Here is a 12311-nt window from a genome sequence, read left to right on the forward strand (position 1 = left end):
ATAATGACAAATTGTTAAATGATTTCTCCCTTGAAATATTTGTACTTGTTTCCTTGTCTATGAAATGGAGAGAAGTTTCAATTTCATTGGATTGCTATGAGGATTATTGAATACTCCTTGGGTTCTAAGATTGTATTTTTATATTCCATTCTCCTTAATAACCTCTCTTTTTTTTTTTTTTTAAGATTTTATTTATTTATTTGACAGAGAGAGAGACATCACAAGTAGGCAGGGAGGCAGGCAGAGAGAGGGGGAAGCAGGCTCCCTGGGATCATAACCTGAGCCAAAGGCAGAGACTTTAACCCACTGAGCCACCCAGGCGCCCCTTTAATGACCTCTTGATGTAGTTAGTATCAGATAGTAGATATAAGCTCAGGTATATTAAAGATAATGAAAAAACTTGCTCATGATGGAGTAATTATTAAAACTGTCACCATACTACTAAAAACAGGTACTATTATCATCCTAAGTTTAAGATGGGGAAACTGAGGCAAAAAAAAGCTCAGTAACTTATGCAAGTTACACAACTGGTAATGCTAGAGTTGGGACTTGAACCAAGGCAGTTTGGTTTCAAAGTATGGTCTCTGAAATCATTATATGGTGCTGCTTCTTGATGGAAATGTTTCTATATGGAAAACATTAAGAGTAATAACAATTGTAAAGGAAAAAAATAAATGACTTCTGATCTTAATGGCTTTATATGTGTGTGTGTGTGTGTGTGTGTGTGTGTGTATGAAAAATGTATGTGAATATATATAGAGACTTTGTTTAAAAGTCTTTAAAACAGTTGTTTTTCTAATTATAACATGTAATGAAGAGTAAAGAAAGTAATTCTGAATATCTTCATTGTGTTGATACCATTGAGGCAAGTGTTTTCAGTATGATACTGATCTTCCTTAGAGAATAAGGAAATAATTGTAATCTATGAATTCCTACATGTTGAGCAGGTACAGTAGACTGTCAGTAAAAATATGGCTTGGTTTAGGTTTAAATTTTAATTCCACTGTTATATTTAATGTTTTGAAAGCTACTGAAGACCTTGAATTAAGAAGCTTTTTCAATTTGTATTTTGAAATTAGCTTTATATGCCACTAAGATCTTTTTTTAGATGCTTTTGACTCTTAGAGTAGGGATAAAAAGAGAATATACAAATGGAGAGTTTTAGAACAATTTGGGGTATTTCTTAGAAATTGGTAATACCTTCAAATCATGATAAAAATTCTGTTTCTAAGTATTGAAAGCCATTTAAATATAGGATATTTTTCTGAATAAAGATGAAGAGAATTTAAGTATTTGCATTTATTTTTGGTCCTTAAGTAATAATTGGAATAGTATTATCCTGAAAAAACAGTTTGCGATTTATTCACTTTTAAAATTCCAATTTTGATGTTGGATATTCTGCAATTTTAATTTCTCATGCATGAATGGATTTTTACATGAATATGATATAATTGGATAACATTGAATGAATTTTTTATACTAGTGTAGTCCCTCATGATTCACAGTTAATATGTTGTAGAGATTCCTTAAATAGAAACTATTTAAATTTTATTTTGTACCAGTAATAAAGCTTTCTCCCTTTAACCATACATTAATTTGTTACACTGTCAACTTTTATTTTAGATAGTAGGACTAAAGGTATGGATTGATACTGAAATTCTACAACATATTGCTTAGTATTGATTAGTACTATCAAATAGAACATACTGGTTAGTACCATACTAGACACAAATCCCAGAATGTAATTGTGCTCTACAGGGAAAGAGAATTGGTTGACACAGTTTCCTGAATAATGAATCCACCAATAACAAGAATGTGATGACAGATGGATATAGAAAAAAAAAATGCCATATATTTACTAAATAGTGTAGCATACATAGTATATACTTCATGATATATATGATATATAGCATATAAATATACTATGTAGTTATATACTAAAATATGCTATTTCCCATCTCTATATAAATTTAAAAATTGCATTCAGTAATTATGACCTATTTAGGCAGACGTATAGGCAGATAGATTCTAAAAATAAGGGCCTAAAATTGAGGAGACTGAGAAGTAAGAATTGTATTTTTTTAGGATATTAATTAATTATAAGTATCTTTCATTTGTAAAGGGCATGAATTGTTGTCCGAATTACAGCAGCGTCGATTTAATGGCTCAGATGGAGGGGTCTCATGGTCTCCTATGGATGATGAACTGCTGGCCCAGCCACAGGTTATGAAATTATTAGATTCTCTGAGAGAACAATATACTCGATACCAGGAAGTTTGTAGACAACGTAGTAAGCGTACACAGTTAGAGGAGATTCAGCAGAAGGTGATGCAGGTAAGTGTCTGATTTGAATATGTTTAATTTTTAAAAAATCTAAATGTTAAGGTTTTTAAAAAAGCAATTTCTACTGTGTGACTGATTTTATATTAAGCCTTATTATACTGTGTAGAGAACCTGAATCCTATCAAAACAGACTAAAACTATTTTATGTACATTTTTACAAATAATATTTCCATTAAAACTATATTATTTCTACAATGATGACTTGGAACGTTCCTTTTACTCTATCATTATGAACTTTAAAAGTGACTAGTTGTTGGAAAATATCACCTATGATCTCTACATTCTTGCAATAAGTAACACTTTATTAATGATGATCAAGTTATCCTTAATTTCTAATGACTTGTTAGTGTTATTTTTTTTAATTTAGGCATTATGAAGAGGTTTTCTTTCCTAGCAAAATGATGACATAAAATGTAAGGAATTTTAATATTAGATTTCATTATTTTTTGATGCTGCTAGAAACCTCTAGTGTATTTAATACTTCGGAATTTGTATTAGTTCCTTTGAGAGTTGATTTTTATAAAAACAGTAGGTTAAAAATACTGAAGCTCAATACTAAGACATTTCTGTAACTTAGATCACATTCTGATTTTCCTCTGTTGAATTAAGAAATAAATGTTAAATGTTTTACCTAAAAAATCCAGCAATGAAGTGTAGAAGACATTGTGCTGGGTTTTCTATAGAATAAAGAGATAGCTTTGGTTTTTGCTAAAATTAAGCTAAGGGGATAAAATCTTAAGTGTTAAAGCTGAAGACAGAAGTGTTGTGGGCATCTCTAAGAGGGACTATTCCTCTGATTGCAGGGGATCTAGGAAGATTTAGCAGAGGAGGTAGTAGTTGAGCGTTTTCTCCAAGAATGTGTAAAGATTTCACTAGGCACCTCCTTTAAGTTTTAAAGAAGAATTGGCATTTTATGCAAGAGAAAGGATAGCATAAATAAACACCGGTGCATGAAATCCCAAATTCTGTGGAGGAAAAAGCAAGCAGTCAGGCACCGCAGGAAGTTTTTGGCCTTTGAATCACAAAGCATGGTCAGCAAGTATGATTTAAATCCCAGTTCCTCCGCGTACTTACTGTGATCATGGTCACATTATTCACCAACTTGTGCCTCAAACTCAAAAGGACTTCCTTCTTTATTAACACCCCTCTCTTCTTACCCTTCCTTCCTTCTTCCGTTAACTGAAACAAGGGTAACAAGACCTCTTTTGAAAGGTTTGTTGAAAGAATCCAGTGCTGGATTAATAGTATCTATTACATTTATTTTCATTGTATGAGGCTCTAGTCTGTAAGTCTGGTCCCATTGTTGGCAAACTTTTCCTATAAAATAGGGCCAAATAGTAAATGTTTACGCTGTGTGGACTGTACAATTCTTAAAGCTATGGCTGTGAAGCCCTGCTGTTGTAGTGTGTAGACATCATATAAACAAATGTGTGCGGCTGTGCTAAAATAAAATTTTATTTGCAAACATAATGGGTAGTTAGAATTGGCCTGTAGGCAGTAGTTTGCTGACCCCTGACTAGAAAATCAAGGTGTTAGAGTAGAAGAGGCTTGAAAGGAAGAAGACAATCATGGAAGATTTTGAATTCCAGGCAAAGAGATTCAATCTTTCTTGTGATAGCCATGTGTACACTGAAGATTTCCAAGTATACATTAATTGTAGATAGCTTTTTCTTTGTAATATATTTATAACTTATAGATAGGATTTATAGCTTACAGATAGTATAGATAGTACAGGTAGGTAAACTTCAGCCAAGTAGCTTGAGAGTATCTTTGAAAACCATAAATACAGAATAACGTAGTGGCATACAAGTCACTGACATGATCTGGGTCCACCTTTTTCTACTACTTCCAAGTTACTTACTTTCTCAGGAAATAAATATAACTTCTCAGTGCCCTAGCTTCCTGAGGATGACAGCAACAACAACAACAATAATAATACCAATTTAATAGGGCTGCTACAAAGATTAAAGAAAATAATATTTATAAAATATTTAGTACTTGGCATATAATGAATTTTCTATAAATAATACCTGACGTTTGCTCACTCGTTCAAAAAATGAATGTCTACAATAGGGTGACTTCGTGCTAGGTAGAATATAATGGTGAGTAAGAATAGATTGCATTCCCACTTTTATGGTACATGATTACATATTACACAAATAGTTGTAAAATTGCAATTGTGCCAAGTCCCAATAAGGAAAGTGGTGGGAGTAATGGTAAGAAGAAAATATCAGAGATGAATAATTTTTCTGATTTGTAAGACTTGATGGGTGGTCTTGTCGTTCAGTTAGTAAACACTGGACAGGATTTGGGTTTAGGTATGGGTGAAAAAGGGTATAGAGAATCATAAGTTTGGTTTTAGACATGTTGGCTTTTTGTTTTTGTTTTTGTGCCATTTTGGTTTCTGGAGTAGAATTCAGTGTTTCATCTCTTACATACAACACCCATTGCTCATTATAATGAGTACCTGCCTTAATAACCATTACCCATCTAGTCCATCCCACACCCTGCTTCCCTTCATCTAGTTTGTTCTCTATGGTTAAGAGTCTCTTATGGCTTATATCCCTCTCTCCTTTCCCCTCTGCCTTCCAATGTGTTCATCTGTTTTGTTTCTTAAATTCCACATATGAGTATTTGTCTTTCTCTGACTTCTTTCACTTAGCACAATACACTCTAGTTTCATCCATGTTGTTGCAAATGGCAAGATTTCAAGATTTCATTCTTTTTGATGACTGAATAATACTCCACATATATTATATATATACCACATCTTTTTTTTTTAAGATTTTATTTATTTGAGAGAGCAGAGAGAGAGAGAGCACGTGGGAGCATGAGCAGCAGGGGGCGTGGGGGCACGGGAGGGTTGGAGGGAGAGGAAGAAGCAGACTCCCTGCTGAGGACCCTGGGATCATGACCTGAGCCAAAGGCAGACACTTAATTGAACTGAGCCACCCAGACACCCCTATACCGTGTCTTCTTTATCTGTTCATCTGTGGATGGGCATTTGGGCTCTTTTCATAGTTTGGCTATTGTTGATAATGCTTCTATAAACATTGGTGTGTGTGTACCCCTTCAGATCACTGTATCCTTTGGGTAAATACCTAGTAGGGCAGTTGCTTGGTCATAGGGTAGTTCTATTTTTAACTTTTTGAGGAACCTCCATACTGTTCTCCAGAGTGGCTGCACCAGTTTTCATTCCCACCAACAGTGCAAGAGGGTTCCCCTTTCTCTGCATCGTTGCCAACACCTGTTATTTCTTACGTTAATTATAACCATCCTGAGGGGTGTGAGATGGTATCTCATTGGGGTTTTATTTTGTATTTCCCTGATGATGAGTGGTGTTGAGCGGCTTTACATGTATCTATTACCTTTTTTGGAAAAGTGTCTATTCATGTCTTCTGCCCATTTCTTGATCGGATTATTTGTTCTTTGGGTGTTGAGTTTGATAAGTTCTTTGTAGATTTTGGATACTAACTCTTTATCAGATATGTCATTTTTGAATATCTTCTCCCATTCTGTAGACCACCTTTTAGATTTATTGATTTTTTCCTTTGCTATGGAAGCCTTTTATCTTGATGAAGTCTCAGTTGTTCATTTTTGCTTTTGTTTGCCTTGCCTGTGGTAAGTCTGGTGAGAAATTTCTATGTCCAAGGTCAAAGAGGTTTCTGCCTATGTTCTCTAGGATTTTGATGGTTTCCTGTGTCACATTAAGGTTTTTCATCCATTTTGAATTTATTTTTGTGTATGGTATAAGAAAGTGGTCTAGTTTCATTCTTCTGATGTTGCTTAGACTTGTTGAATTTGAGGTGACTTTGAGACACCAAGAGAAAATATGGAAGGGTAGCCCCACACAGGTCTGGGCTGGTGACTTAGTTGTTTGTCATCATGTATGAATGGCAATTAAAAGCTTTGATTTGGATAAGAGTTGACCAAGGAAAGTCCTAAGAGTATGTGAAAAGAGGGCTTTCTGACTGAGCTTTGAGAAACTCCAGCATTTGATGACAAGATAGAGGAGCATACTCCTGAACAGAACGGAAGGATTGGCCAGAGATGGAGGAGAAAAGTGTGAAGAGTTCTGTGTCTCGGAAGCCAGGAGAAGTATTTCAGGATGGAATTGGGATCCTTGTAGAATGCTGCTGAAAGATCAAATAAAAGGACAACTTAACATGTCCATTATAATGTATAAGATTGAGGCCACTGGTGACCCTTGAGCATGGAGTAAAGCACACAGGAGTGAATTTGGAATGACAGTGAAGTGTAATGAGGGAGACACTGAGTATGGGCAACTCATTGAGAATTTGTCTCTGAAGGAAAGATGAGAAATATTGATGCCTAAAAGCGGTAGAAAAAGGGTGGTATTAGTTGCTAAGTCTGCTGTAACCAAGTACCACAACCTGGGTGGCTTAAACAACAGAAACTTATTTCCCCATGGTTCTAAAGGGTAAAAGTCTTAAGATCAGGGTGTTAGGAAGGTTGATTCCTTCTAAAGGCATTGAGGAAAAAATATGTTCCAGATTCTTGGCTTGTTGATGCTCCGTCTTATTTCTGTATCTTTACATTATCTTAACTCTCTACCTTTCTGTGTCCAAATTTCCTCTCCTTTTAAGGACCAGATTAGGTCCACCAGATTAGGGTCCACTGTAACAACCTCTTTTTTTAAATTAACATATAGTGTATTATTTATTTTAGGGGTACGGTCTGTGCATCATCAGTCTTACATAATTCACAGCACTCACCATAGCACATACCCTCCCCATTGTCCATCCCTCAGCCACCCCAACCCTTCTACCCACTTCCCCTCTAACAATCCTGTTTGTTTCCTGAGACTGAGTCTCTTATGATTTATCTCCTTCCCCGGTCCCATCTTGTTTCATTGCACCCCGCCCCCAACCCCTGCCCTGCCCAGCCCTCGACTAACCCCTGCCCTGTCTCTCAAATTCCTTATAGCAGAGAGATAATATGATAATTATCTTTTTCTGATTGACTTATTTTGCTTAGAATAATACCCTCTAGTTCCATACATGTCATGCAAATGGTTAGATTTCCTTTTTTGATGGCTCCATAATATTCCATTATATATATATTATATATATATATATATATATATATATATATATATATATATAATATATATATATATTACATCTTCTTTATCCATTCATCTGTTGATGGACATCTAGGCTCTTTCCATAGTTTGGCTGTTGTGGACATTGCTGCTGTAAGCATTGGGGTGCACGAGCCTCTTTGGATCACTTCGTGTGTTATCTTTAGGGTAAATACCCAGTAGTGCAATTATTGGTTCATAGGGTAGCTCTATTTTCATCTTTTTGAGGAACCTTCATACTGTTTTCCAGAGTGGCTGCACCAGCTTAACAGCCTCATTTTATGTATGTATGTAAGAATGTATGTATTTTCGACTTCAATTTAATTGCCTCTTAGAAGACCCTATCTTCAGATAAATAGGGGTACATTCTGAAGTACTGAGGCTTATTAGCATTTTAAAATATGGATTTGGGGGAGGGAGGACAACAAAACTCAGTCCACAGCAAGGTGAGATATAATTTTGTTCTATTTTTCTTTTTAAAGTAATATGGAAAACTCTCAAAGCTTTAAAGGCCAGTGGGGAGTATCTATGTGGAAAGAGGGGTTGAATATACACGAGAGAAAAGATATTTAGTACTATCAAGTTCCTCACAAGGTAGAAGTGAATCATTTCCAAAAGACGGTGTTGAAAGGATTAGTGTTCGCATGGAATAGATAGAACTCCATTGTTAACAGGAGGAATGATGGGTAGGATATATCCAGAGATGTCTCCCTGTGTGAGTCAGATGTGAAGATGAAGGGGTTCCTATGCAATGTGTTCTTTTTTTCAATAACGTAAGAGAAAAGGTCATCTGCTTAGTGGTACAGATTTGAAGGTGAGGTGGGTGGTGGTGGTTGAAGAGTATGATGTTACAAGAGGTTTCAATGTTTTCTCTGTGGGAATTGGACATGTAAAATACCACAGACATGTAGTTGTATTTTTAGGTCGTATTGATTTTGGATTTATGGTGGAACCTTTCTGGTTTATTGTGTGACCTTATCAATTCATGGCTAGATGTTGAAGTGAAGGTACAGAGAATGTGGGTGATGGGATTCATTCAGCATTTGTGCCTTGCTACATGGGATCAGTGGGTATGATTTAAAAAAAAAAATGGCAGAGGAGTTAATGTATGGGCAAATGCATTTTTGAAATGATAGACCAGCTCAACTGAATAAAGAAACTAGAGAAGGGAGGTGATGATGATGATATTTATGATGGTGATGATGGTAACGAGATTATTGTTAAAAACAAATAACCTTTATTATAAGGTTATTGTCTGAGTGTTACACATTAGTTGGTTAGAACATTAATCTGCATCATGTAATGGTTCCTCCTCTTTCTTTTTCACAGGTCACTTTTTAGGCAAAGATCTCTTTCCCTTGCCAGAATAATTACTTAAACTTAGCTATATATTAAATGTGTATTGATCATGTCAGCATCCACAGAGTATAAAATGCACTTTCGTCTTACAAATTTGGGGAAAATAAAAAAAATTGTTTATATAAAGATAATCATAAAGTTGATTATCACGACTTATGTTAAATTAGTGAAAACTGAATTTTTCCATATTTCTTCTTCACTGTCTTATCACTGAAAGCATAATGAAAGAAATCAGAGGTCTCTGGGTGGCTCATTCAGTTAGGCATCAGACTCTTGATTTCAGCTAGGTCATGATCTCAGGGTCCTGGGATAGAGCCCCGAGTTGGGCTCCGTGCTCAGTGGGGAGTCTGCTTGAGGATTCTCTCTCTCCATCTGCTCCTGCTCTCTGCTTGCATTTTCTCTCTTTTTCTCTAAAAGAAATAAATGTTAGGAAAAGAATAAATCAATAGCTCTAATAGATAAGCTCTATGATAAGTAATAGCCATTAAAATTATCATTTATTTCCCAGTTTAAATCAGTGGCATTAGAGTTTATGTGGTATGCAGAGGTTCTCCGTGCTGCTGTTGCTATATTTAAAAATTAGATTTTCATCAACTTTTAAGTGGGAGACGATGCTACTTCAATGAAATATGCTGTTGTTATTCTCATTATTTACTGAGGCAGTAATTATAGCCAGCATTACAAATGTTATTTCTAGAATCATCCATGTGCTTTTCTTCCTTTGTAGAAAGGAATCATAGATGCAAAATAGGATACATTAAGAGTTGCATAAGAATATAGCTGGAGGCTATGCTTCTAGTTCCCCCAATTCTTTCTTCAGGTCACATGCTTGACATTTGTTTAACATGCCCTTCTGCCTTGTTTGACCCCACATTCTTCCAGATTCTTCCAGATACTCTCTCATGAAGTCTTTAGAAATTAGCCCGGCTAGGAAAGAATGTTGTGTAGTCACATGCATTTTTGGCCTCTGCAAATATTTGTCATGGTAGATTTTAATAGCATATCTCCAAGGTTATACTTTGCATATAAATGTAGGCATTTGAGGGGTCACATTGATATGGATTGGGCATGAAACTACTCTTGCTGTAAGTTAATATTCAGATTGACTGAGCAAGATGTCCTGATTAAAATTAAGTTTTATAGCCTAGTTTGGCAAACTACCATCATTAATGCATTTAAATAGACTTGTTTACTGGGCATCAACCTCAATTTGCATCATTTTTATTAGAAAGAGTCATACATTTACTCTGTCTACATTACTGATGTTGCACAGTAAGGAAAAATTACTTTTAGCATACATTAAAACTATATGTGTACTTGACTATGAGAGTGGATTTTTGCACCAAGAGTATGTCTTTGCTTTATTGAAAGTGTATTTTTAAATTTACGGCTCTTTGAAAGTTCCATGCTAATGAGTTGTTTTTCCTCAGGTATCATGATTTATATTAGCCTGCTTCTTTTGCTTATAGAATATTCTGAAGTCAAAGCTTAAATGTTTAAATAGCATTTTAGGTTTTAAAAAATAACATATAACACATTTTTTTAAATTTTTTAAAAAAATATTTATTTATTAAGATTTTTAAATTTTTTATAAACATATATTTTTATCCCCAGGGGTACAGGTCTGTGAATCGCCAGGTTTACACACTTCACAGCACTCACCAAAGCACATACCCTCCCCAATGTCCATAACCCCACCCCCCTTCTCCCAACCCCCCTCCCCCCAGCAACCCTCAGTTTGTTTTGTGAGATTAAGAGTCACTTATGGTTTGTCTCCCTCCCAATCCCATCTTGTTTCATTGATTCTTCTCCTACCTGCTTAAGCCCCCATGTTGCATCACCACTTCCTCATATCAGGGAGATCATATGATAGTTGTCTTTCTCTGCTTGACTTATTTCGCTAAGCATGATACACTCTAGTTCCATCCATGTTGTCGCAAATGGCAAGATTTCATTTCTTTTTTTTTTTTTTAAAGATTTTATTAATTTATTTGACAGAGAGAAAGATCACAAGTAGGCGGAGAGTCAGGCAGAGAGAGAGGAGGAAGCAGGCTCCCGCTGAGCAAAGAGCCCGATGCGGGGCTCGATCCCAGGACACTGAGATCATGACCTGAGCCGAAGGCAGCGGCTTAATCCACTGAGCCACCCAGGCGCCCCAGATTTCATTTCTTTTGATGGCTGCATAGTATTCCGTTGTGTATATATACCACATCTTCTTGATCCATTCATCTGTTGATGGACATCTAGGTTCTTTCCATAGTTTGGCTGTTGTGGACATTGCTGCTATAAACATTCGGGTGCACGTGCCCCTTTGGATCACTACATTTGTATCTTTAGGAAAAATACCCAGTAGTGCAATTGCTGGGTCATAGGGTAGTTCTATTTTCAACATTTTGAAGAACCTCCATGCTGTTTTCCAGAGTCGTTGCACCAGCTTGTATTCCCACCAACAGTGTGGGAGGGTTCCCCTTTCTCCGCATCCTCGCCAGCATCTGTCATTTCCTGACTTGTTGATTTTAGCCATTCTGACTGGTATGAGGTGATATCTCATTGTGGTTTTGATTTGTAATTCCCTGATGCCGAGTGATATGGAGCACTTTTTCATGTGTCTGTTGGCCATCTGGATGTCTTCTTTGCAGCAATGTCTGTTCATGTCCTCTGCCCATTTCTTGATTGGATTATTTGTTCTTTGGGTGTTGAGTTTGCTAAGTTCTTTATAGATTTTGGATACTAGTTCTTTATCTGATATGTCGTTTGCAAATATCTTCTCCCATTCTGTCAGTTGTCTTTTGATTTTGTTAACTGTTTCCTTTGCTGTGCAAAAGCTTTTGATCTTGATAAAATCCCAATAGTTCATTTTTGCCCTTGCTTCCCTTGCCTTTGGCGATGTTCCTAGGAAGATGTTGCTGCGGTTGAGGTCAAAGAGGTTGCTGCCTGTGTTCTCAAGGATTTGATGGATTCCTTTCGCACATTGAGGTCCTTCATCCATTTTGAGTCTATTTTCGTGTGTGGTATAAGGAAATGGTCCAATTTCATTTTTATGCATGTGGCTGTCCAATTTTCCCAACACCATTTATTGAAGAGGCTGTCTTTTTTCCATTGGACATTCTTTCCTGCTTTGTCGAAGATTAGTTGATCATAGAGTTAAGGGTCTATTTCCGGGCTCTCTATTCTGTTCCATTGATCTATGTGTCGGTTTTTGTGCCAGTACCATGCTGTCTTGATGATGACAGCTTTGTAATAGAGCTTGAAGTCCGGAATTTTGATGCCACCAACTTTGGCTTTCTTTTTCAATATCCCTTTGGCTATTCAAGGTCTTTTCTGGTCCATATAAATTTTAGAATTATTTGTTCCATTTCTTTGAAAAAGATGGATGGTACTTTGATAGGAATTGAATTAAATGTGTAGATTGCTTTAGGTAGCATAGACATTTTCACAATATTTATTCTTCCAATCCAGGAGCATGGAACATTTTTCCATTTCTTTGTGTCTTCCTCAATTTCTT

General features: G+C 36.0%; 1 protein-coding gene across 9 annotated transcripts in view; it reads left to right on the forward strand.

Moving 5' to 3' along the window:
* SESTD1 (SEC14 and spectrin domain containing 1) overlaps positions 1-12311 on the forward strand; it is a 159617-nt gene that overhangs the window by 85476 nt on the left and 61830 nt on the right. For all 9 annotated transcript variants that reach the window (XM_059166905.1, XM_059166903.1, XM_059166901.1 and 6 more), the window contains one exon: positions 2123-2334. In XM_059166905.1, coding sequence (XP_059022888.1) covers positions 2123-2334 — 212 coding nt within the window. The remainder of the gene's footprint in view (positions 1-2122; positions 2335-12311) is intronic.

The sequence above is a fragment of the Mustela lutreola genome, chromosome 3 (assembly GCF_030435805.1).
Source record: "Mustela lutreola isolate mMusLut2 chromosome 3, mMusLut2.pri, whole genome shotgun sequence".
Lineage (NCBI taxonomy): Eukaryota > Metazoa > Chordata > Mammalia > Carnivora > Mustelidae > Mustela > Mustela lutreola.